The sequence below is a fragment of the Rhinopithecus bieti genome, unplaced genomic scaffold, assembly GCF_001698545.2.
Source record: "Rhinopithecus bieti isolate Rb0 unplaced genomic scaffold, ASM169854v2 scaffold_11273, whole genome shotgun sequence".
Lineage (NCBI taxonomy): Eukaryota > Metazoa > Chordata > Mammalia > Primates > Cercopithecidae > Rhinopithecus > Rhinopithecus bieti.
In genome coordinates, this window is record NW_016806694.1 from 429,007 (window position 1) to 456,130 (window position 27,124).

The 27,124-nt window shown below is 48.5% G+C and overlaps 1 protein-coding gene across 6 annotated transcripts in view; it reads right to left on the reverse strand.

Moving 5' to 3' along the window:
* Window positions 1-27,124, reverse strand: part of LDLRAD4 (low density lipoprotein receptor class A domain containing 4) — a 448,790-nt gene that overhangs the window by 248,479 nt on the left and 173,187 nt on the right. For all 6 annotated transcript variants that reach the window (XM_017877471.1, XM_017877473.1, XM_017877476.1 and 3 more), the window contains one exon: window positions 26,348-26,761. In XM_017877471.1, coding sequence (XP_017732960.1) covers window positions 26,348-26,387 — 40 coding nt within the window. In that variant the 5' untranslated portion in view covers window positions 26,388-26,761. The remainder of the gene's footprint in view (window positions 1-26,347; window positions 26,762-27,124) is intronic.

Genomic DNA, 27,124 nt, shown 5'->3' on the forward strand with positions numbered 1-27,124 from the left:
GTTAGAACAAAGCATGGCGGGCTACAGTGCAGCTCTGGTTTGCGAAGATACGTCCAGCACGCCACCAGAGCAACACCATCCACTTATTTCATGATCACAGACGAGAAAACCTCAGGAACGCGCAGAAACGCAGGTGCTCTCTTGCAACTATTTCTTTTCCCAGTGATTAAAAAAACTTTTTTTTTTAGGGCTGGAGTTTCTCGATGTTGCTGCACTCCTACTCCTGGGCTCAAGCACTCCTCTGCCTCAGCTTCCCACAGTCGCTGAGATTACAGGCATGCGCCACCCCACCCAGCCCAACCATACTCTCTCCTAGAAAGAAGATAAAAAACGTCTTGGAAAAACTTACTAAAGAATGCAAATTACTACACAGCAAGCGTTAGGTCCCTGCAAACACTGGACATCCAGTACATGTTGACAGTTGACTGAATGATTGAACAGACTTCCCAGATGTTTAAAGACGTAATTTCTGTACTCAATGGAAGACACTATCCCTTTTCCCAAATCACATTCTACCAGGCTTTTTCTGTGAAATACAGTGTTCTCGAAAAATCACTGCAAGTGCCTGGTCATAGACCTGAGGCCTGGATTGACCACACTAGAGATGGGGTTCAACAGAGCAGTTCAGTTTACAAAGATATTGACGCATGTTTAAAAATACTGTGATAGAAACTTCTGCAGAAGCTCACATTTACTTTGTCAGAATTCTTTATTAGCATAAAAACAAAATAGCTGGAATTTACAAACAGTCGACCAATTGCATTTCAGTGAGTAGTAAACATGAACAGTGATATTTCTTGCCGAGCATTGAAACCTCCTTCCCTCCCCACCAGATAGGTCTATGGGAAGGGGAGCACCTTTGCAACAGAAAACACACATATGAGCATAGTACTGGATTCCAACCTTCCTTACAGCCAAGCACAGTCACGTAACCCAAGCTCCACCCAAAGCGCTGTCCTGGGCTTAACATGGCGCTGGAAACAGGAGACGACAGCAGGGCTCAAGAGGAGCCCTTCCTGCTGGTGGTGGCTGTTGCCTACAAGAAGAATCCTGACTGATACGCAGCCTTGCTGTGATCCTGCTGCGATGCCACCTATGCTACCCTCACTACGTACCAGGAGAAGGAAGCAGCGCTTCCAGGAAGCTCAGCACAGTCTTCACCTACGAACTTCTCTGCTCAGTTCACAGATCAGTCACAATCTGAGAAGCTGCTGGGAGCAAAGGGATCGTCCGTAAGATCATGTACAAACTGGTACATTAAGTGCTCAGTTCATTCGTTCACTCACGGAGCGCCGACTGGCTGCCAGGTGCTATTCTAAGACACTAGGGCTACAAAAACAAGGAAGACAAAAATCCATGCCCTCCAAGAGCTCGTCATCTAGAAATGCTATTAGGTAAACAAATCCTTTTCTCACCAGCATAATTATGTAGCTAGTTAAGTCCACCTGCCCTGCTGGAGTGGAGGCCCGTAAAGTCTGGAATCCTGTCTGAACCTTCACTGCTGTCTCTCTGGTTTCTCATGTCCCATAGTAGGCACTCAACCAATATCATATGAAGGGATGAGAGAGGAGTGAATGAATCTAATTCATTCAAACAGAAACACCATGCTAAATGTTATAATAGAGAAATATGGAATGTTATGATAATACTTCTTTATAGGGGAGATATTAGCTGACCTGAGTGCTGAAAATGAGTAGAAATTTTTCAGAGAGAAAAAAAAGATAAGGATACTTAAAGAGCTGGAAAGAACAGAGGCTGGATGTAAAGGACATGCCATGCTCTAGGAACAGCAGTCTGTGTGATGGGGCCAGAGACTATGGATGAGGAAGTAGCAGACAACGCAGTAACTGAGGCAAAGTCATGTCACTGATCTGACTACTGTCAAAGAGTTAGGGAATTGCCCTGAGCAAATACAAACTCAAGAACTCAGTGCAGGCCAAGCGTGATGGCTCATGCCTGTAATCCCAACACTTGGGAGGCTGAGGTGGGAAGATCACTCGAGTCCAGGAGTTTGAGACCAGCCTGGGCAGCACAGTAAGACCCTATCTCTACCGAACAATTTTTTCAATTAGCTGGGCACTGGTGATGTGCATCTGTAATCCCAGCTACTCAAGAGGCTGGGGTGGGGGGACTGCTTGAGCCCAGGAGGTCAAGGCTACAGTGAGCCATGATTGCCCCACTGCACTCCAGCCTGGAAAACAGAGTAAGACTCTGTCTCAAAGAAACAAAAAAGAACTTGGGTGCAGACTACTGGGTTGGGTCGCATAATGGCAATTTCAACAAAAGTATCTGTATTGGTCTGTTCTCACACTGCTAATAAAGACATAACAGAGACTGGGTAATTTTTAAAGGAAAGAGGTTTAGTGGACTCACAGTTCCACATGGCTGCGGAGGCCTCACAATCATGGCTGAAGGCAAATGAGGAGCAAAGTCACGTCTTAACTGGTGGCAGGCAAGAGAGCGTGTGCAGGGGAACTGCCCTTTATAAAACCATCAGATCGCGTTAGACTTACTCATTGTCATGAGAACAGCATGCGAAAGACCCATCCCTGTGATTCAGTTACCTCCCACTGGGTCCCTCTCACGACACGTGGGAATTATGGAAACTACAATTCAAGATGAGATTTGGGTGAGGACACAGCCAAACCATATCAGTATCCAAGTAAAATACTTGCAAGTAGTAACATACTAGTCTAATAGCAAGTGCTTTGTTCAAGCATTTGTTGCGCACTTATGGCAAAATCATGAGAAAGGGGCACTAACAAAAGATGATTTTGCTCATAGGACTCTACAGAGGCACTTATTTTGTTGTTTGTGTGTTTGTTTTTTTTCTGAGACAGGGTCTGGTTCTGTCACCCAGGCTGAAGTGAAGTGGCACAATCTCAGCTCACTGCAACCTCCACCTCCCGGACTCAAGTGATCCTCCTACCTCAGCTTCCCAAGTAGCTGGGACTATAGGTGCATGCCACAACACCTGGCAAAATTTTTGTACTTTTAGTAGAGATCGGGTTTTGTTATGTTGCCCAGGCTGGTCTTAAACTCCTGGACTCAAGCAATCCACCCGCCTCAGTCTCCCAAAGTACTGGGATTACAGGTGTAAGCTGCCACACCTGGCCCATATCGATACTTATAATAACTAACTGCCATCTTCTCTAGTGGGCATGAGAATGCACCCCATGGACCTCCCGCTGGAGGGGCAGCCACTGTACCCTAAAAACCCATTCCTGCATTTTGCCCTGAACCTCCGCTTCCTACCAACAAAAAGCCATCCACTAAAATCAAGCTAGCCTTTTACAAACAGAGCTTTCAGTTTCCCAAGAAATAATCAGTTTTATGAATTTCCTGCCAGCATCTAACCTGGTTGGCCTTATCTCTTAGTTTGTTAGCCTAATCACAAGGCAAATCTGAGGAAGGAGGAGAAATGTATACAAAACATATTTCAAAGTCCAGTGTAGGCCATTATCTGTCATTCTGGACTCCTTACATGCTATGTTTCCATCCATTAATGCAGATTAGGCCTCACTGTGCAAACAATAGCAAAACTGAATGTCAATTAAAGGGCACACACACCCATAAAGGTTTCCGTAAACTTCTTACTTTTAAATAATTCTAAATGTGAGGAAGAGTTGTAAAATCACTAGAGTTCCTGTCTACTCTCCTTAACCCACCTTCTCCAGTGTTTACATCTGACAGCTGCAGAACAGTAATCAAAACTAAGAAATTAAATTGGCATATTCCTATTACCTGAGCTACAGACATTATTTGAATTTCACCAGTTTTTCTGAATAATGTCCCTTTTCTGTCCCAGGATCCCATCTAGGGGCCTGTGGTGTGTTTAGCTGTCCTGTCTCCCCAGTGCCCCCCATGCCATGTCAGGTCTGAAGTCCCTCCTTGCCTTTCAGAGCCTTGACACTCTCGAAAACTGCTGGTCCAGTGTTTTGCAGAATGTCCTTTGATTTCGGTTTGTGCAGTGTCCTATCATGACTAGAGCAAGTTTATGCGTTACTGGGAAGAACACCACAGAGGCAGGGTGCCCACTCAGTGCGTCGTGTCCTGCGGTACCACGTACAGGTACATTTATTGTTGCTGATGTTGACCTTGAGCACTCAGTGTTTGCCAGTTTCCTTCACTCTAAACTTACTATTTTCTTTTCATAATTAATAAACATTTATACTTGGAAAGATACTCTGAGACTAATCAAATATCTTGTTTCTCCTTGACTAATTTCAGCACCCAGTATCAGATCTCACCTACAGCAATCATTATGATCATGTTCTGACGGTGATTTTCTATTTTCCTCAATTCTTCTACATGTACTAACTGAACTTCATCTGAAATTCTTCTCCTCCAGCTCGTGAATGGCCCAAGCTGTCCCTAATCTAAGAATGAAACAGTCCATTAAGAATTAGTTTAGAGAATGTTCATGCTGTCAGATATAATGCAAAACTTGCATAGGTTCTAGAAACTAAATAAGACACAGGTTGAAGATAGGAACGTTTGAGAATGTAAACTGCACAGAAGATATAATAGGTTAATCGTCTGGCCTATCAGTAGCTTAGTCTTCCTGTGTATAATGGCCATAAATAAGAGACAAGGTTATTTAGTAATCTATAGGCAGGGTAACCACAAACAATATGGTGAGGAATCATCTATAGTTAAGGATAGATCCCTAAAGGGCAATTAAGCATTTCAGACAGGATCCCCCAGGGGGCCCCAGACATCTCCCCCCTTCGCTGGGAGGGGAGGTGGCAGCCTACCCACCCCTGCCAGGCCCTCCTCAATCACTCGCCCACTACCACGAGGCCTGGTCTCATCTGTTTTATGAAACTAGCCCAGTTATTTTCCTAGTGAAAAAACAAACAAAAACACAATAAACAGTGTGATCATACGATGTCACAGAGGTAATGTGGAAAACAGGCAGAACCCAGCTCCTTATGGGCAGGCCTGTGTGGGGTCAGGGGTGGGCTGTGACACAAAGGCAGGATCACACAGCTCCTCTGAAGTCTCAGTAGGATGTTCTTAGAGACCTTCGCTCTGTGCACACAAAGCCAAATGATGCAGTCATCATCACTTCAGTAAACGTATTTCCATTGCTTAAAAAGTAACCCATATTCACTGTATGGAATTTACAAAACCCAACAAACTTTCTAAAAGCAAAAGAAGGAAGAAAAAAAGGAAGAGGAGGAGAAAAAAAAAAAGTTACGGGGGAAAAAAAGAAAATGCATCCTAACTTCCAAGCCAAAAGGAAGCTCGATTAATAAGCTGTGTACCTGCCTGTATTCCCAGCACTTTGGGAGGCCGAGGCGGGTGGATCACGAGGTCAGGAGTTCGAGATCAGCCTGGCCAAGATGGTGAAACCCTGTCACTACTAAAATAACAAAAATTAGCCAGGCACGGTGGTGGGTGCCTGTAATCCCAGCTACTCAGGAGGCTGAGGCAGGAGAATCGCTTGAATCCAGGAGGCAGAGGTTGCAGTGAGCCAAGATCGCACCACTGCACTCTAGCCTGGGTGACAGAACAAGACTTCATCGCCAAAATAAATAAATAAATAAATACGGCCGGGCGTGGTGGCTCAAGTCTGTAATCCCAGCACTTTGGGAGGCCGAGACGGGCGGATCACGAGGTCAGGAGATCGAGGACCATCCTGGCTAATAGGTGAAACCCCGTCTTCTACTAAAAAATACAAGAAAACTAAGCCGGGAGAGGTGGCGGCGCCTTGTAGTCCCAGCTACTAAGGAGGCTGAGGCAGGAGAATGGCGTAAACCGGGAGGCGGAGCTTGCAGTGAGCTGAATCCGGCCACTGCCACTCCAGCCCGGCGGACGAGCGAGACTCCGTCTCAAAAAAAAAAAAAAAAAAAAAAATTAATAAATACATGCTGGGTACCTTCTATTGACTATGGTTTTCCACAGCTCACGCCCTACTGCTCTATCCCTCTCCTTCTCACGTTTTTGTTTTTGTTTTGTTTTGTTTTGTTTGAGACAGGGTCTCACTCTGTCGCCCAGGCTGGAGTGCAGTGGCATGATCATGGGTCACTGTAGCCTCAAACTTGAAGTCACAAGTGATCGTCCCACCTCAGCTTCCCAAGTAGCTGGGACTAAAGGCCCGGGGCCTGCACCACCACACTTGGCTCAATTTTGTAATTTTTGTAGAGACGGGGTTTCGCCATGTTGACCAAGCTGGTCTCGAACTGCTGGCCTCAAGTGATAGTCTCATCTCAGCCTCCCAAAGTACTGAGACTACAGGCATGAGCCATTGTGCCTGGACTTTATATTTCATATAGAATTGAATAAGGTGATAGTAATTGTAAGACGCTAATTTTTATGTAACAATAAGAAAGAAAAACAAAATACACACAATTGTAGTTGTAAGACCTGATCAATTATAAACCAAATTCCAGTTTTGAAGATGAGGAAATGGGCAGGGAGTGCTGTTTGTCAAACTGACTAATTACGGTTTCTTACACATGGAGTTCTTAAAACAATTAATACAAAGGGACCTAGGTCCTGCCCTCAGGAACGTGGTGGGATAGACCCTAGTGTAAGAAACACACAAATATGTCATTAAAAGCAATGGTGAGGGCTGGGAAGAAAAGATCTCCAAGGCACACAGGCGGGCCCACTGCCCGATCAGCTCCTGGCTGCCTTTCTCGGAAGCTGGCCAGGTCCACACCCACCATTTGGCCAGGCAATGATTCTCTGAGCTCCAAACGGCCACCTGCTCCCAAGGGGGTGAAACCTTGGACAAGATGCACTCATACAGCTCCTACCAGTGTGAGTACCCTCAGGTAACCTTGGTACAAATGAGACGAGATCAAGTGTGTTCAGAGTGGTATGGTCATAGACCTTGGTACAAATTAGAAAAGTCAGTTAACATATGTAAGTGACTTCAGGCGCAGGGCTCCGCCTTGTTCATCGTTGCCCCCAGCTGCAGTGCTAACACGGTGCCTCAGCACGGTGGGCGCTCGAGAACACTGGGTGGATTTACTCGGGATAATCACTTCACCCTCAATTAATCTAATGCTGTGATGAAGGAAAAACTACATTTTCCATCAGCTAAATGACTTGTACGTCTCTAACAATAAATGAGAGGAGAGACGCTCTGGAGCCACATTCGGAGCAGCCTCTACGAGGGGTGCACCAGAGTCGTGCAGGTGACGTCCAGCAGCGTCGCCCACTCACGCGCACGTTTACAACAAGGGCAGGAAAAGCTCCTCTCCCAGGGGCATCCTACACACTGTGCACAGAGAACCCATCAAAAGAAAAGCTTAAAATGCACACCACCATGCACTTTCTTTATTATTCCGTCCCGCAGCCCGTCACGCCATGCTAAGTTTATGGCACATATGAAAGGGCAGAGGCCAACAGTCCTGGACTCAAATTGCCATAAATTAACAGTCACCTCATTTTATTGCTGAGTCAGGGTCTGCTCTCCAAAGGGTATGGACTCAAGTCCACCTTCACCCGCCACACACCATCCTAAGCACCCTGACAGTTGCATTTCTACTCAGGGACAGGCAGCCCTGGACAACGGACTTCCTCCCGTGAGTGTGCAGAGGCCCCTCAGCACGTGCATGAGGGGACTAATTTGCTAAAAACCCATGGCAAGTAAGAGCAAGTGCAACCAGGCCTGGTGGGAGTCGGCCCCAGCCAGCACCATGGGAAACACACTCCCACCCTGTCCAGGTCCCAGGAGTCTGCCCACCCCTGCTGCAGGCTCCCACTCCCACCCTGTCCAGGTCCCGGGAGTCTGCCCACCTCTGCTGCAGGCTCCCACTCAGAGGTAGCCAGAATGATGAGGCTCCTCTGAGAATTCCATGGCAGGCAGGCCCAGCACAAAGGGGAAGCCTCTTCCCCAGTAAACAAAATAATCATGCACACCACGGCATCGATGGGGCAGAGGGTGAGGTCCACCTGACTGTATCCTCGTGTTGGGGTTCTACATGATCCCAGGCGTTCCAGCTTCTCTGGAACAAAGAAAATGCCCAGGGAGTGCTGCTCATGTAACTTCCTAACATATAGAGGTCCCAAGCTTCTTGCTTACAGGTCACTGTCATTTCTAAGACTTGCAAGTAACTTGCAAAAACCAGTCCATGGCGCCTTGGCAACATGTGTTCCCAACTGAGATCCGTGACTCTCTCAGGTAGAAGGCACCCAGGTCACTTGTGGGGGGACTGCAAGTTCACCACGCATCATCACCGAGAGGACCATTTGGCAGGAATCCAGGACGGTGCTCCCCAGGGGACCCAGGCATAACACACGGGCCTGGGTGTGGGTCTCCTAGCACAGGGGCTGCCAGCATGGGTGCCCAGCTCTGTTAGATGACAGAATAAAATATGCTGCAAACGTAGAGGCAACACTCTTGGCCATAAAGAAATGTGATATTGGTGTTTTAAAAGTTGCACAGTAAGAATTACCGTGAAACCTTTACTGAGTTTAAAGAAACGGACTTAGGGAGGAACCGTCTCTCACGGCCAGATAAGCTGCCTGCTCTAGAGGACAGAAAGTGAGCGGGCTCAGGAGCCTGGGTGCTCACCCACATCACTGTGGCACTCAGACGCCCTCAGCTCAGAGCAGGATAGGGCCCTGCACACCGCAGCTCATCAGTCCACAGTGAAATGCTTCTGATTCCAATGGTGAAAATGCTTGCATAGGGGCCAGGCACAGTGGCTCATGCCTGCAATAATCTCAGCACTGTAGGAGGCTGAGGCGGGTGGACTGCTTGAGGCTAGGAGTTCAAAATCTGAGCAACACAGCGAGACTCTGTCTCTTAAAAAAAAAAATTTTTTTTAATTAGCCAGGCATGGTGGCTTGTGTCTGTGGTTCCAGCAACTCGGGAGGCTGAAGCAGGAGGATAGGAGGATGGCTTGAGCTCAGAAGGTCAAGGCCACAGTAAGCTATGACTGCATCACTACTCTCCAGAATGGGTGACAAAGTAAGACCCTGTCTCAAAACAAAACAAAACAAAAAAACCGTGGTAGTGAACTTGTAGTTTACATTCTCCATTTTAAGATCACACCTACTAGGTTAAGGGCCTGAGTTCAGTGTCAGATAACCTGGGTACAAAGTCCAATTCTGCCACCAGCAAGATGTGTTGTCTCTTCAAGCCTCAGTCTTTTGGGCATAAAACAGGTTCAATACCTACTTCTTGAAGTCACTGTGGAGATTAAATGAGATGCTTGCTATATATGAAGTACTCAGCACAGCACCTGACCCATGGTACATAATTAAATGCTAACTAATACTATTGTATTTGTTCATCATTACTACCTTCTGTTTATCAAAAAAGCAAAAGTGCACTTCCCTTAGGAGATCTGTGACCTTCCCAGGGGTTCCCACTGTTTCAGGGTTCACAGAGGTCACACCTACTTTTACGACCTCTTCATTGGGTTTCGCTCACACTGCTTTCTTTCCCTCTTCATATGACCTACAGAGATTTGCGATTTCAGTTCTTTTGCATGCATTTCTGAAACACCACCAACAGCTGAAACGCATATTAAAACAGGTCCTGAATTTGTAGTTAGCTTTTAAGCATCTCAATATAAATTTTAAATGACAAGTGCAGCGCCCAGCACAAGAGCAGCACCCAGTGAGCGGGCTGTGTCCACGTGGGACAGCGTCCCACGGCTCCTCTGACTGCGGCTGTGTTGTGAAGGCACAGCCAGGCTGCGGCCACGCCGTCACGGCACTCCACTCTGTGGAGCGTCTGGCCTTCGAGTGTCCCGTGCACATCTCCATGCCTGTTTAGGGGCAGGGGAACAGCAGGGACGCAGAGCGAGGGAACGGTGATGCCCCCAGGGGAGGGGCCTGTGCCACGGCACCCCGGACACACCTCAAGAAAGCTCAAGGAAGGGATCCATCCTCCAGGGAGCCTCCCACCTCTCTAAGACATTCATCCAGAAGCAGCAGAATATGAAATTATTGGCCTCTTATTAAATACACCTGGAGGGGGAGATGAAAGTCACTTCCCAGGCCACACTAGCCTAGCCATCAGGGCACAGGGCAGGAATCAGAGGCCCCGCCTCAGCCTCCCTCAGGTCAGAGTCATTGCACTCAGTGTAGACATCACCTCCTTACAAGCTGGCTGCCTCCACGGGGCAGGGCGCATCCGGATCGCCTCCCTCTTCCACCCAAACATCTTCCCGCCAGCCCCAGTCACTCTCAATCATCACAGGCTTCACAGACAACAGAAAAAAACATGCTTTAAGGTCACGGTCTCCCCATGCCCTTTCTTTTAGAGGTAAAATATATTAGAATCAATCTGAATTCTGTTCATTTACACCCCGGCTCCTATAAAGACACACAGTCCCACGAGGATTTTGCAAGGTAGTAAAACATCCCCTGTTGAAAGAGAACTAAATAAGGTCGTGACGCAGGGCCACAAAATCACCAAATCACACATTCACCATCAGAAGGGGTCTCAGAGACCATATTAATTCCTGAATTCACAGAGAAACTGAGGCCCAGAGAGGCGAAGTAACTCACCCAAGGTCACACAGCGCTGTGGGTTTCGCAACGCAGGAATGCCAACATACGCTCACTGCCATTCATTCTGAAAGCAAACAGTTCTGCCATCCATCCTCAGATGGACTCTTTCCTAATAACAACGCCATGAAGTGCTCGTGGGTCCTAGTGTCAGTCTAGGAAACTGCACCAGACCGATATATTTTCACCACAGAAGAGAGACTCCAGGCTCCACGTTTTATTTTACTCACCACAAAAGAACAGTTATTATTAACTCATTTTTAATAAAACACTTCCATTCTTACTTTAAACAAGAAACCGTATAAATGAACAAGGGTAAGAAAGTGAAAACTGCCTCATGCTCCTACTCAGGGGTGGCTCCTGTTAGCATTCTGGTATGCATCCGTCTGTTAAGTCTTGTTCTTTATTTTAAAAAACAGAATCACCCTCTTCTTGTTGTTTTAGGATGTACTTTTTTCCACTTAAAAATGCATCATAAGCTTTTCTCCAGGACAGCAAATACTGTTTTTCAATATCATTTTAATAGCTACATACTGTTTCAGCATAAGAACATGCTATTATCATTGAACCATATGTCATTTGGAGACTGGCTTCATGTTCTGATGTTGTTGTTTCTAAGTTTTGATTGTGTCGGCCAATGGGAGAGCGACCCCTTCCAATCTCCTGTCATTTGCAAACGTGATAAGCACGTTTTTCATCACCTTTACCTACGTTCCTGATAAAACCTCAAGACAAAATTGTTCGATTTCCTTTCTGGTTGACATTTACGCATTCAACTTTCTTTGGGTTTCACAATTTGGAATTTGAATGATGGGAGAGTCCCCAATTCATCATAAATACCATTTCATTCACTCGATATATGTTTACTGATTGCTGTCTATCGAAGCAGCACTGACCTGGGAGCTACAGAAACAAATGCAATGCATTAAAAATACTTTTGAAATGAGAACTCTTAGGACTCTTGGTCAAAAAAAAAAAAAAAAAAACCCGATTTAGCATCCCAAAAGTTGTAATGTTTTCACTTAAAATGAAGAGATCTTTAATTTTCATAAGCCTCTTTTAATTAAAACAAGAGCCCTGCAGTTGCCAAAACATGTTTTGGTAATCTATCTAGATTATAAAAATTGTTCAAGTTATTGGAGACAAGAATCCTGTACTTCAAGATTTGGCTATTGGGAAACTATTAGCGCTAGAAGTGAGTTTCTGAAAATGGGATGTTTATAAGAGAAGTGTGAGCTCGGGTCAGGGTAGCAGGGTCCTGTAACCAAGCAGCAGCTGTGGTTGTGAAGAAAGGGCAGGCGTCTGCCCTGACACCCGCACAGAAACCAGGACTCGCCCAGGGGCACAAGCAACAAGGAACAGGGCCCACAGCCTGAAGGCTCTGTTGGAAAAGAAGGGAAAAGCACGTTGTTGATTCCTATCTTTTCAAAAGATGGTATTGAATGCTGAAATACCATGAAAAGTACATCAGATGTTCTCATTTTAGGTGAGAAGAGACAAAGTATGGCAGATTAAAGAGCGATCTGGCAAAGCGCCACCACTGATTCTCTGTGCTGTTTCATCCTGCAGTCATCCCGGATAAGGAGGAACCACCCTTGGAAACTGTGAAGTCAGTCCACAAACCTCAGGGAAGTGTGAGGATAACTTCCAGCAGGGCCCGGTGGCGCTGGTCACCTGCCAGAGGGGGCTGGAACCGCACAGAAGGAAAAGCCTCAGAGTTCCCAAGGCAGGTCCCGCTTAGAAGTGAACCCAGGCTGCGAGCAGATCCCATTCTCCACTTGTCTGGCCCCAAATGGCTGCAGCCTGCATCTGGGGAACAAAGACTGAGCAGAACATCGTCATTTGCTTCCTGCACCGGACGCCCCTGAAGACAGGCCCAGGCTGTCCAGACCTGAGTGTGGGGCATCCTCTCCACCACGGGATGGGCGACTTCCTTCCCAGGGCCTCGGGGACGCACAGAGAGTCCGCCCAGCCCCCTGCCTGCTCCTCTCACGCTCGCACCAACACGTCTGAGCAATGCACTTACAAGGAGCCAGGAAATACAGAAAGTGCAGTGGCCCGAAACATAAAGCTCTTCTACTGTGCCGAAACTCAGTGTTGGAGAAAGGGACGGTTTTTTTTTCCAAAACGATGATTTAGAAAAAGACAATATAAATGTATTAAATATACAGCAAACATTCCTAGCCAAAATTGACAGTCTTAGCCAGCTTCTCCCTTCCTTTGGATATGAATGGAATTACAGTGACTGCCCACCTGCCTGTCCGCTCCAGGGCATGTGGCCTCTGGACAGCTGACACACTGTTCCCCAGACATCAACTCTGTTCCAGCCCGAGCCCTCTGCCCTGGCTGCTCTCTCTTGAGCCCACTCTCCCCGCTGTCTGTGTCCTTGCCCTCCCTTGTCCTCAGCGAGGTCTCGCCTTGCCCTCCTATCAGCAACGGCCATTCCCCATCCCTCGCCTACATCCTTCCCATACTTGATTTTCTTCGGGACCTGGATGCTGTCTGAAATGGCAGAATACATTTGTTTGCTCTATTCTGTCCCCCGAGACATGTGTGAATTCCATGAACATGGGGTCTGCCTCCACCTTACTCAGCCCCATGTCCCCAGTGCCTACCACAGTGCCTGGTATACAGCAAGTGCTGCAGGAACACATGTGAAGTCAACACATCTAGAATTGGGCCTCAGCAGCTCGCCTCATGGCCCGTAAGTGAACTGCGTCCTTTCCTCCGTCATCCCTATGCCAACAGCAAGGCTTCTAGTCAAAGTGTCTCAAGAGAATGTGTGAGAGAATAAGGCCCTGCTCCCTCTCACGGGCTCGCTCGCAATATGACAGATATGCCTGTGAGCACGGCTGGGCTCGTCACTGCCCCGGTTCCTCTCCAGCCCTGGGCTCCCATCATAAGTACTCTTTTCGCCATCCTGGAGTGTGTCCTCCCCATCACCACATTTCTAAGAGTCAGGGCTGCTCACGTGTGCACGGACCGCACAAACAGAAGGGCCCCACGCCCAGCAGCCCGGTCCCGGAGCTGTGACGGACGGGACTACCCTCACCCTGGACTCTGACCCAAACCCAAATTCCTGCCAGAAACAGAAATCCCTTCAGGCCTCCAGGATCTTAAAAGGACACAAGGAGGTGAATTAAAGACCCCGTGGCACTTCTTTTATATGCAGAAGTGAAATCACCACACCTTGCATAATTCCCTCTTTTCCTCCCATGCTAAAGAATAACCTAACTGTGCAAGGACGTGTGACCTGGACGAGCTGCCCCAAAGAAGCCTGTCATCCAAGCAAATTATGTAGTGTTTATTCAACGAAATACTTTCCTGTTTTGTCATTTCCAAGCACCTAGCCCAGTGCCCAGCGAAAAATTCAATGAAAGTTGGCCGGGCGCGGTGGCTCAGGCCTGTAATCCCAGCACTTTGGGAGGCCGAGGCGGGCAGATCACGAGGTCAGGAGACGGAGACCATCCTGGCTAACACAGTGAAACCTCGTCTTTACTAAAAATACAAAAATTAGCCGGGCGCAGTGGTGGCACCTGTAGTCCCAACTGCTCGGGAGGCTGAGGCAGGAGAATGGCGTGAACCCAGGAGGCGGAGCTTGCAGTGAGATGAGATTGCGCCAGTCACTCCAGCCTGGGTGGCAGAGCGAGACTCCATCTCAAAAAAAAAAAAAAAAAAATCAATGAAATTCAGTAAGAGCTCACGGCGACTGGCTCTCCGGGCCCAGAAACGCTCGCATCAAACAAACAACGGGGAAGAGTAACGGAAAAGACATGGAGTCTAAACTGCTTACCAACATGTTTGTTTGAATTCCATTTCCACTTTGTTCTAAAATCCAGCAAAATAATAAAGCGTCTCACTGGGTGGAAATCAATCTTCACTGAATACACTCAGAACAATTCATCACGCGGAGACGTAAGTTCAGCTTACCAAGGCATCGACAAGAATCTGAGGCTTGTTCTGTTGTTGTTTAGAAATGAACTATTGACAGAAGGGTGTCTGTTCACGTGAGTTTACAGCGGGAATTCTGACAATGCTGCCATCCCTGGAAACCCTTCGGAGCTATTCTTCTAAGGATGTCCTCAGATGCCGCTGGCAAACAGGACGCCCATGTGGCTCTGCAGACAGCCAGCTGGGGTCTCAGAGTTAGCAAATATTTGGGGGCCAGGTTTGGTCAATAAAGCGAGTCAACGGCTAACAACTGCCTGTTGCCATAAAGTCATGTTTTGAGTAGCAGCCGTGTGCCTGAAATAACAGTAACTATTTACTGCATGTTTACACACGTGTCTGGCTTGGCTGCAAGTGCTTTATCTGCATAAATGGATGTATTTTCCCCAACAAACCTCTAAAGTACCTACTGTTGTTGCCATTTTCACATTACAGATAAGGAAATTGAGGCACAGGGAGGTCAGGTTGCTCACCATATGCCACACAGGGTGGTGTGGTACAGCCAGGATTTGAGCCCAGTAACATGTACATGTGTATAAACACATCACTGTCCTCTTCGCTCTAGGGCAAAATACATACAGAACCTTTTTTTTTTTTTTTTTTTGAGACAGGGTCTCTCACTCTGTCACCCAGGCTGGAGTGCAATGGTGTGATCACAGCTCACTGCAGCCTCAAACTCCAAGGCTCAAGCGAACCTTGTGTCTCAGCCTCCTGAGTAGCTAGAACTATAGACACACGCCACCACATCTGGTGGCATCTTGCTATGTTGCCCAGACGGGTCCAGAATTCCTGGGCTCAAGTGATCCTCCTACCTCAGCCGCCCAAAGTGCTGGGATTACAGGTGTGAGCCACTGCTTCCAGCTCCAAACATCGTTACAAAGATGAAGCGCTGGGTGGCTGCATCTCTGTGCGTGAGCATACTCCATGAGAGTGGACGCGATACTGGGACCAACGGTCCGTAGGGAAGTGAGTCCCAGGCAACAGCAGACGGTTGCTACACTGCCCCAGGGGGAAGGTGGGCTGTGCCGTGGCAGGGCCTGCTTCTGCAGAGAGGGATCCCCATTTCCAGGCTGGTGGTCAGAGGCTGTAAGGACACCAGCAGCCCACCAGCACACTGCCTATCCTCCCTGTGGGCACCAAACCCACATGAACAGAGCATTGTTCACCACACATCAGCTGTTAGTGGCAGGGGCCGCCCATCTCCTTCGAAACCGGTCCTTAAGCCAAAACTGAGACCCTCATTACCCACCCACAGCCACTCCCACTTTCCCACCCATGTTTCTGCTCCCTTACTTCCCATCAAGACCCACACTCAAATCTTCTGATAAGCTCAACGGTATTGATGCAATTTTCTTTCTTCCAAAATTGTTTATGTTCATTGTGATAAAATGTACATAACATAAAATGTCCAGTTTCTTCCCATGTTCAGGGTTGCACACTCACTGCTATGCAAGCCTATCACCATCGCGACGTCTTTCTGCTTTCAGGCCTAAGCATTCCAAAAGCAGAATGACAAATGCCAGTGAGGTTATCTAAGGCAGACGTGTAAAAGTTTGTATTTTCCAACTTAGAACACAGACAACCCTATCAAATGCTTAGTATTTGCGTTCGGTTTGGAGCATCAGCCTCCTGCCTCTCTCCCTCTGTCCCCTCCTGCCCCAACTCAGTTCGAAGCAAACGGCCACAGTGGGAGGATCTGAGACAGCCCCACATTCAACCCTGACACGGTGGCCCCCACTGGTCACTGCGTCCTCGAGGAGGGTCTCTCGGGCCTGTGCAGATCCTGAGCCACAAACTCAGATCACGCCCACACCTCCTGGGGCTGTCTCAGGGAGCACACACGGCCACATATGCGAAAGCACCTGCCGTGGCAGACAATTAATCTTCACTCCTTATGTCAGCTCTGTGAAACAGCGTGCGCAAGATCAAGATAGCATCCTTCCAAAAGGGCAGGGAAAACACCCTGAATTTTCTGCAATTTTATCACAAAAGAAAAAAATGAGTGTAGATGATAGACCAGCCTGGTTTTCTCCCCAACTCCCCGTACGAGGAAGGCTGTACCGTGGTAACACCGTGCTTTGTCATCCTGGGGCAGGGCCTGCTGAGTCTCACGGCTTTTTCAGTGAGTGCCAAGGACACTGCTACTCTAGGGCCCTACAGACAAGATAACAAGAAACAGGTGGTAGGATTCAGAAACACTGATATCAGGATGATTTTCCTAAGAAGTCAGGCAAACCCAGCAGGGCACACTGTCTCATGCCTACAATCCCAGTGCTTTGGGAGGCCACAGTGGGAGGATCACTTGAGGCCAGGAATACAAGACCAGCCTGGAAAACATAGCAAGACCCTACTGCTGCAAAAGGGCATTAAAGTTTTTAAAAATTAAAAACAAAAGTCAGTTTGCTTGGCCGAGGTGGGCGGATCACGAGGTCAGGAGATCAAGACCATCCTGGCTAACATGATGAAGCCCCATTTCTATTAAAAATACAAAAAATTAGCTGGGCGTGCTGGCGGGTGCCTGTAGACCCAGCTACTTGGGAGGCTGAGGCAGGAGAATGGTGTGAACCCGGGAGGTGGAGCTTGCAGTGAGCCGAGATGGTGCCGCTGCACTCCAGCCTGGGCGACAGAGCGAGACTTGGTCTCAAAAAAAAAAAAAAAAAGAAAAAGAAAAAAAAGAAAGTCAGGCAAACCCATCAACAGCTGTGGCTGGTCTCTCCCTCAGAGGTGGCAGACCTAGCAAGCCTAGGACATAACCCCCATGTGAAACAGGCACACCCCCATCTCCCTAAGGAGTCTGGAGGCCTGTTGTCTACTTAGCAACTGGAATATGAGTTCTTTAAAATACAATACGGCACCCAGAAACATTTAGTAATAACTATTTTCTTCTGTACAATCTCTGCAGCTGTACTGTCAGCCCTCTGTATCCACAGTTTCTGCATTTATGGATTCAACTAACTGCAGACTGAAAATATTGAGGAAAAAATACAAATAACAATAAAACAATAAAAAATAGGCTAGGCGCAGTGGCTCACACCTGTAACCCTAGCACTTTGGGAGGTCAGGGCAGGAGGATCGCTTGAGCCCAGGAGTTTGAGACCAGCCTAGGCAACATGGCAAAACCCCGTCTCTACAAAAAATAAACAATTAGCCAGATGTGTTGACATGCACCTGTAGTCCAAGCTACTCAAGAGGCCAAGGAGAGAGGATCACTCGAGCCCAGGAGGTTGAGACTGCAGTGAGCTATGATGGCACCACTGCACTCCAGCCTGGCTGGCACAGCAAGACCCTGTCTAAAAAGTGAAAAATACAAGTTTTTAAAATAATAGTATAACAACTATTACACAACATTTACATTGTATGTGGTATCGTAAGTAGTCTTATGTGTGTTATAAGTATATGCACCATCATTTCATATCACGGACTTGAGCATCCACAAAGGACAACAAGACCGATTGTGCTAACCGAGCACAGAATTAGATGCCCAACTAGGGCACCATGTTATTATTTTGTATTCTTTTATTGCCCCTAGGAAACCTTGAACTAGGAGATGTCTTCTCACACCATCCTGGAGTATTCTACAAATGCCAACATTAATTGAGAGGAAAAAGAGTCCATACTCCCATACTGGACTATTATTCATTAAAAATGTTTAATGGAACCATAAACCACCACCCAGATGTTAAACGTGTTTATTTTTGCATCCCATTTCTGAGTTCCCCCATTTAAACATAGTATCCTGAAAAAACACAGAAACCCAGGACTTGACTTCGAGCCAAGTCTGAAGACCCTTGGCCTGTGACGACTCCACGAGACTCTGGAGGAGAGGCGATTATCAGCCCAGCACAGGCAGGTGGCAGGGCTCAGGTTCAGCTAAAAGCCCTATCAAACAGGATATAAGGAACCAGAGGGGAAGCCATGTGCTGGAGATTCCCACCCCAACAACTCCCACCCCACGCCAGCCAGTTCCGACCCCCATAATAGCTCCCACCCCAACCGCTCCCACCCTGCCAGCCCCACCCCCACGCCAGCTCCCACCTCCACACCTGCGCGGGATGTCGTCAGAGTTAACTGTGCAGATCGTGATGACACTCAGACTGTGCACTCCTGAGACACAAGTATGGCATGACAACTGTTCAGTATCTGCTAAATGAACCCCTGATTTTTATGAGGCCTTTCTGTATAGTCAACTTCAAGAAGACTATGAAAGAAGACGGGGAAGAAGAACATTTATTGAGCTTCACAAATGTTATTTCACTTAATCCCTATACAGAACCTACTCACTGGCCATTATCTCTACTTCAGTGTGGTAAAGAGGGCACTTCAGAGAGGTCAGCTGATTCATCAATGTCACAGAGCAGGAACTGGAGGGTGACCCGGGCTGGCTGCTCCTGCTGGAAGCAATGCCTTTCCCAGCCTCTGAGCTCATCCTCCAACAGAGAGCACAGAAGCATCCAGTATGAAGGACTCTAGGCCAGGTGCAGTGGCTCACGCCTGTAATCCCAGCACTTTGGGAGGCCGAGGCAGGCGGATCACGAGGTCAGGAGATGGAGACCATCCTGGCTAACATGGTGAAACCCCATCTCTACTAAAAATACAAAAAAATTAGCGGGGCACAGTGGTGGCGCCTATAGTCCCAGCTACTCGGGAGGCTGAGGCAGGAGAATGGCATGAACCCAGGAGGCGGATCTTGCAGTGAGCCGCCACTGCACTCCAGCCTGGGCGACACAGCAAGACTCCATCTCAGAGAAGGAGGGTAGGACCCAAGAAAGTACGAGAGGCCACATATGAAAGCAGCCACCTGCTTTCTGCACATGTTTGATTTCTCTAGAGCTAAGTGGCTCCATCTCAGGGATAACTACAACATCGAGATGTACAACGGACAAAAGCCAGCATTTTCCAAAGAACCTAATGAGACATGTCGGTTGCTCTGATCCTGGATACTCAGTGGCAGGGGTTCATCTTAAACAATGCTCAGAGTTACTGACAGTAGAGCCAGCATTCAAACTGGTCTTGGCTGTGCTATCAGCCTAACATCCAGCAATGAGCAGCCACCATCACGAAGTCTCCCTGCGTGATGCTCTGATCATAAATAAAAACAGCTGGAAAATGAAAGGTTTCAGCAAACTCATCTGTCAGATTAAATATTAATTGGAATAGTTTTGACTTCATAATTTTTATGTTTAATTTCTTTTGCTATTTTAGCTATTTAAGAGCTATAAAAAGATATTTATAACTATCTTTATGTTGTACACACTCAAGTAACCTTAAAATAAATATAGTTTCAGGGAATACTGAAATTACTTCTCACCCTTATTTAAAATGGGTAAGTACACATCTCAGACATGAGACTACCACGATGCCTCTAAAACAAAAGAAGATAATCACATTTGATCATCTTGAAACAGTATAGAATGGTTTACTGGGAAGAAAATGGAGAAGAGTTTGGTGCTTATGGGAATAACAACATAAATTACATGTTATTTATACACAGAAACGTTATTAATTAAGGTGAGGTTTATAACTGAGGACTACATTCGAGGCTAAACAGCATGAGGGAAAAGCCAAGTCCAAACACCACAGTATGTGCAAATGGCTCTCAACAAACTTAACTTCCCTGGAGAAAAAGCATTTGAGATGTTTACAAAAAGCCATTATCAATCATTTCTATGTCTACTAAATTGCAAGTAGGAAGACTGTCTAGGCTTCTCCTGTGCACATCACAAAAGAGTACATGGACCTAAGACAGATCCTGAAGCTGGAGAGGAAGAGGGTGGAAGGAGAGACTCTGGAGGAGATGAGAAAGCATCAGCAACAGCATCGCCATTAAACACTGCACAAACAACTGAGAGGCGGGCTCACAGTCACTGTGTCCGGAACTCTGGTCACAGCACGAGAATGAAGGAAGGCAACTCTAGGGGGCCTCGAACTCCAGGATGAGGAGTCTGGTCTCTTGTTATGAAGCAAGAAGCAGCCCTGGAAAGTTCTGGGGCAAGGGAAACTTATCACTAAAACCTCACTCTAACGAGCATCGGCAGAATTAGAGAGAGGAGAGAACGGAGGCAGGGAGACAGTCTCATGACACTGTTTCTCCGCAGCACTTGACATACACCTGGCAAGAGCTCCGTCAATATTTGCTCAACAGAAGCAGCCCGCCGGGGACTGCTGCACTGGCGCAGGTGGGACAGGCACACGGGAGCTGCAGATGGTGGGAGGCGACCCCCAAAACATTTGTGGCTTCTCCAGAGTGCGTGCTATGAGAAGCTGTCCCTGCCTGCTGTTCTCTCTAAAACGCCTTCCAGGTCTTGTCATTGGGAAAACACTGCCCGCTGTCTGCCCACCTGGGACCTTCACACTGCACAGCCCCATGTTAAAGACTGAAAAGTTCTGTAGTAAAGAAACCGGTTTAAGTTTCTTCTTCCAAGCTTTGGCCATGAATTCACTCCCACTCCTTTTATGGAGGAACAGCTCTCAATATGTCTTAAAGCGCGCATTCGCTGGGCAGCTCTGGAAGGCAGGGGCTGAGGGCAACCATGGGTCAGCCACAGGTGCAACCTTGCAGAGGAGAGGGATGAGGAATGCGCAGAAGGTCTGTGGGGTGGGAAGGGCACGCTGGGAGCTGCTGCTGAACCCAGCAGCCCAGTCACACCCCCAGCAAGCCGACATCCTTCACTCGGAGCCCGCAGGGTAAACAGCTCCAACTATTCCACTTACGTGATTCTTCTTTTTCAGTCTCATTAGTGGCTGAGAAAACCTGGTCACCAACATCCACAAAATAGCACTTTCAGATAAAGACTACTAACTACCCTCCTCCTCCTTTATGAGCGAAATAACCTTAATTTATTTAACAATTAGATCTGATTCTCCTTTCACCGGAAAGATTCACTATAAATTCTATAGGAATTTGGTTCACTTACCTAGTTATTGAGGTTGAATGCTTTTTCTCTAACATTGAAATAATTTAAAAAGTTTAAGAAAATTAACTGTGCAAAACCTTTGCAGTATCTAAGGGTGGCACCATGGGCCGGGAAGAGGCAGAATCTCAAGCCAGCAACATCTTTAGGATGTGTGCAGCGACACCCAGGCAGGATGCGCTCCAAGTCAGTCGAAAGCACAAGAAACCTCAGATGAAATCTCCACCAGTGTGATAGCACCTGGGATGGAGGCCGGCGGACCCAGTCTGGAAGGGTCCCTGCGTCCCTCTGCTCAGAGGAAATGGGGGTTTGTTTTTAGGACCAACAGAGTCTTATCTTTCCAGAGTCCATTCACCTACATCATTGCCTCAATGAATGACAGCCAAGCAGAAAGAGGGCCTGGAAGAACAAAAACAGTAAGTTTTGGACATCTGCGTTTTTACGTGTTCAACTGTAACATGAAGGTGCAACACATGGCACTCAGGCGGCCTTTAGAGCCGCATGCTGCAAAGAGCTTCACAAACACCCTGTGAGGCAGGCGAGAGCTGCTCCACGCACAGCTGAACTATGGAGGACACGCCCAGTTCTGAGCACAGTCACCGTGAACAGGCGACCGGCAACGGAAGGAAGCCAGTTTCAGCGTAGCCTCAAAAGTTAGGATCAACCGATCCTTCTGGAAATTCAGTTATGAGCTTTAACAGAATTCACATCTTGGGACCCAATAATTTTGCCTCGGGGAGTTCATCCCAAGGAAATAATCAAATATACAGAAGAGTTTTTATGCACAAAGGTGTTCATCAAAGTGTAATTCATAAGGGTGAAAACTGTCAAAAACAGGACTATCCAACAATAGGCACACAATTTTAAAATTCAAGTACATGTACATGAAAATATGCAGCAATTTAAAATCGTATTTATAAGAAAAATGCTCATAATGTAATGTTAAAGGGAAAGATCAGGTTGCTACATTAAATACCATTATGAACACAGTTCTGTAGGAAGAAATTTGCAAAAGAAAAGACTGGAAGGATTTAAGCCAAAATGTTGCCTGAAGAAAGATTCCCATGGCAAAGATGCGTGTGGGAAATTATTTTTCTTCTTTTGACTCTTGAGCTTTCCAAGTTTGCTTACAATGAGCAGATGTCACTTGTAAAAGGAAAAAATTAATTTTTGATATAAAATAGTATCTAAATGACTGAAATCATTTCTAAATTGCATATGCTAAGAAAATTAAAAATAATGTATCCCAATTCCTGTATGCAAGCATTCACCTAAGATCATAATTAAGAAGTTAAATGTGCAATATGCATCTATGTGAGTATACCCACACTCACCCAGGAGGCACGAGGTGAGTGAACTCTATCATGCAGGACTGCCGGCGTGGCATGGGGACAGGGGCCTTCCAAACTCCTGCCACCCTCATGGTAATTTCACACGCTCCAAACAAACGCAGCTTCATGCCAGGTCTCCCAGTCCTCCCCCACAGCCGGCGTGCCGCCCAAAACCCTCTTAAAGAGGAATTCTGAGCCTCCACCCTCCAAGAGAACTGGAACATCAAGTGACAAATTTCTTTTAGTGGACGTATGGTTAACTGCCCAGGGACACTTGCCTGGCCCTAACACAAGATTTAAAGCCTAGGGAAGATGCCTCAATGCCTTATCTAAGGCAAGACTCCGCCCAGAGAATCCGCAAAATCCAAAATTTTAAAAGCAGCAACCCAACTAAGGCAGTGGGCTGGGCACCGGGCTCCTGCTCACCTCCCTCTAAAGCTCCACCTTCACCCAGTTGCCTGGGCAGGCAGAACGTGTCAGTCCTTCATCCTGCACCACAAGGACTCTTACAAACTATGTGGGCAGACAGATGGGAAGGGAGACCAAGAATAAAAATGATGAGCCAAGTCTCCAGGGACCCAGCTCCAGAGAAGGCCAGGCACTCACATCTCCTTATCTCACTGCTGGTTACTTCCTAGAGAGAGATGGGGAAGCTAAAACTGCCGCCCTGCAGGTGCTGGCGCACCCAACAGTGTGAACACTATTCAACACGCGATGGTCTCCTGAGAACAGGTAGACCCATTACTTTGATTCCCCTGCTGAAGGAACAGCACAAGTCAGGTGATTTCTTTTGAGACATGACCCCCTCGAGCATCCTGGCCTCTCTCTGAACACTGCTCTGCCGGGTGCCGGCTCCCAGTGCTTCCCAGACTTTAAAGTGAGCCAAGCACCTGGGATCTTGTGGGGATGAGAGTCCTGATTTAGCAGGTATAGGTGATGCCAAGACCCATTAAATCTCAGTCTCTGAGGGTGAGACCCAGGTGGTGAAGGTCCCCAGGGAACCCCGTGTGTACCGGAGGCCACACAGCGTGAGACAATCTGGAGAGGCCACTGGCACCAGTCAGTTCCTGCGTGCACCGAGCGCGCCCCGCGGGGAGCATGGCCAGTGTGACAGCGCCGGCCTCAGAGTTGCTGTGACGCCTGGCAAAGGACACACAGCGGGAGCACGGTGCCCGGCACACTGTGGTTCCAAAACGGCAGCTGTGGCGTACACCCCACCACTGCCGCCGGCACACCTGTTACTCAGCCAGGCTGACATTGCGGGGAAGAGGCCAAAGTAAGGAAACGAATTCTTGGGAAACTCATAAATGTGAGCTGAAAGACAGGAGCCAAAGTATTCTCAGTACAAAGAAATGATAAAATGTGCAGTGATGAGCACGGCCGATTATCCTGACATGTTCACTCCATAACACATACATGTATCCAAACATCTCACTGGAACCTACCAATACAGACAACTATTATTCACAAATTACAAATGAAACAAAAACGTGAGCTGGGGAGGAGCAACAAGTGGGTGGCTGTGAGCAAGAGGGGAGGAAGGTGGGGTGACGCAGGCCCCAGGGGTAACAGCTGCCACATACCTTGGCTTCATATGTGAGAGGTACTGCGCTACCTGCAAGAATCCTCCAGGCAGAACCACGGGATTCTGAGTCTTCTAAACACAGGCTCAGTCAGGCCTTTCCCTTTCCCTTGGGGCAGAGGAACCCCCAGCACCCCAGAGTGTGAGGATGGCGTGGCTGTCTCAGTGGAAGCCACGTGGACCAGCATCAGGTGCAGCAGGGGGAGGAGACGGCCCCAGAACCCTGGCCTCTGTGGGCCACCCTGCGGCCTCCACCCTGCAGTCAGGTCCATGGACAGGGCAGCTTCCTAAAAGGGTGCGCCACTTTTTCTCGGGCTCCTTTTGTCCCATGTTCACTTCGTTTTCTTTTCTTGTTCCCTCTTCCTCCCAGAACTACTCTGAAGAGCTCCTCTACGTCAACTCCTAGGTGCCGCTCCTCCCCAGCTGCCTCCTGGGGTGTAGGGACAAGGGACAAGGAGGCTGAGCACATCCAGCCACTTCTCAGTTGCTTCTGCTGCCCACCCCCACCGGCAGGGGTGGGGTATCCACGAGGGAGCTGCCCACCCCTGCCTGGAGGGGAGGGGTATCCACGAGGGAGTTGTTCCTGAGACGGAAACAGCTGAAGCACACACGGGTAAGGATGAGGAAGGGCAGGGTTTCCAGACAGCTGGGCTGCAGGTATGAAGATGGTTCAAGAAAGCTTGGCTTTGCACATGCTCCCCCAACCCTTCGTCTACACAGCTGCTGAGCTCATCCACATGGGCCATGACCCACACACCACGACCCGGGAGGAAGCTGTACACAGCTGCGGAGCTCATCCACATGGGCCAGAGAGTAACCAGCCCCTCACAATCTGGAGGGAGGCATCTACACAGCTGCCAAGCTCACCAGCACAGGCCCTGACCCACCTCCCACACCTCGGGGGAGGAACTGTCGCTGAGACCCCATGTCACAGATGTGGTGCAAGCTGCCTCAGGAGGTCTCCTGTAGGTGCCCATGGAAGCGGCCAAGGTTGGGAAGAACCGTCCCCTCCTTCTTCCTTGGAGCAGCACCACAGTGGCGCTCCTTCTCTTCACACTGAAGCCACAGGGAGTGCGGAGGAGCGCGAGGCTCTCTAGAAGCTGACGTCTAATCCAAGGAGAAGGCCCATGCCAATCAAGCCTGAGCCCCTGCCCCTCTCTCCAGGCATCCCAACAGCCTGACCTGCTCCCTCCACAAAATCTGAAAAGCTGCAAACTTCTGGGACTCGTGGAACCAGAGAATAGGGTCACTTCTTGTGACTATTTCTACCATCTTTCTTTTAAATAAAAAGCAACCCCCTCAAAACCTCTTTTATGTAAACATGTTCTCCCTGGATTTCATGAGGTTCCTCAATGTCACAGAGCCCAGTCTGTCTACAAGGAGCCAGAGGCCCAGAGGATTCAGTGGCTTCCTGGGATGTTATGTGAATCAGACAAAAGAGCTAGGATTTGAATTCAAAATCCCCTGTGTCTTGGGTGAGGGCTCTGAGTGCCAGCCAGACTGTGTGGTTCCCTGCAAACTGCCAGTCAGGGCCAAATCACCTGCACACCAGGGTGTCCCACTTCTCCCAGCTCACTGCAAGACGAGTTCTGCCCAGTTGTCCAAGCACACAAATAAATCTGAGAAATTAAAGATGGGGAGGGATCAAGCACACATCGGCAATTAATCTTTTCCCTCGGAGAATCTTCCCGGTTCTGGAAAGAAACCACACTTCCCCGACCCTCGCTCAGCAAGTGACACATTTCCTTAGAGAACAGAGACTTGGAAGACGCTGCGAATACTGCAGGATATTGTGTGTAGACTATCATTCAACAAAAACAGAAGCAAAAGTGTCAAACGCTTTTCAAACTGCTATTGAGAGAGTGAAGGAAAACACATTATTATTTTGTCAAAATCAGTCACCACAGGAGCCTGAGCCCTTGACTGCGCTGGCCTTCAGCTCCTGACTGCAAAGCCAGGTTCACTGCACGCCCTTGACTGCGCTGGCCTTCAGCTCCTGACTGCAAAGCTAGGTTCACTGCATGCAGTCGTTTGGGAGTTTATTGCCTGCCAGGAGTGGCGGTAAAGCCTTGGATTACCTGGAGCACGCTCACCTGTGAAAGCATTTGTGGCCTGAAAACCAGCTTCCGGCATACTGCTCCCCAGACAAGCCTGTGCTCCAACTCTTGCGCTGTCCCGTCGAGGAAGCCGCCGGGCGAGGCTCAGGTCACTTCCATTTTAGCCTGTCCGAGTCCATCGCTCTGCTGGGCCGGCCTCTGGGAGCATCCGCGGCCCACCTGCCCAGCTCCGCGCGGGCGAGCGGTACCCGGGTGTGGCACCTGGGCGGCGGCGGTCCCCGCTCCCGTCAGCCGTCCAGCCAGGGCGCAGAGGCCATGGCGCAGGTGGAGGGGCTGGCCCTCAGGCCCTCAGAGCACGGGCGCCCCAGGCCGCGCCGCTGCCAGCATCCTGCAGGTCGCACCTGCACGCGGGTGCTCCTGGTCCCAGCCTCGGCTCGCTGCGCTCCGCCTCTGAAATTGAAAAGCAAGAGGTCACTCTCCCGATGACTCTGGCAGAAGCGTCACAATTAACAGGCCCATAGAGGCCAGAAAGCAAAAGCCACGCAGCTGCCTCCAGAACCCCACTGTGGGCATGGGGGCTCCTGCAGGGGCTGCCAGGGTGGGAGGAGCTCCATCTGCCCCCCAAGGCCACAGCCATGCTCCTCCTAAGGCTCAAATGTCCCTCCCGGGCCATTCTGCCCTCACAGACACCCTGGGGAAGAAACTCATTTCTCAAGCTGGTTCCCAAGGCCTTAGACTGGGGTCTGAGTGCATGGCCACCGTGGTCAGCACTGCAGGAAGAAAATGCAGGACTTGCATGGAGCGGTTTTTAAA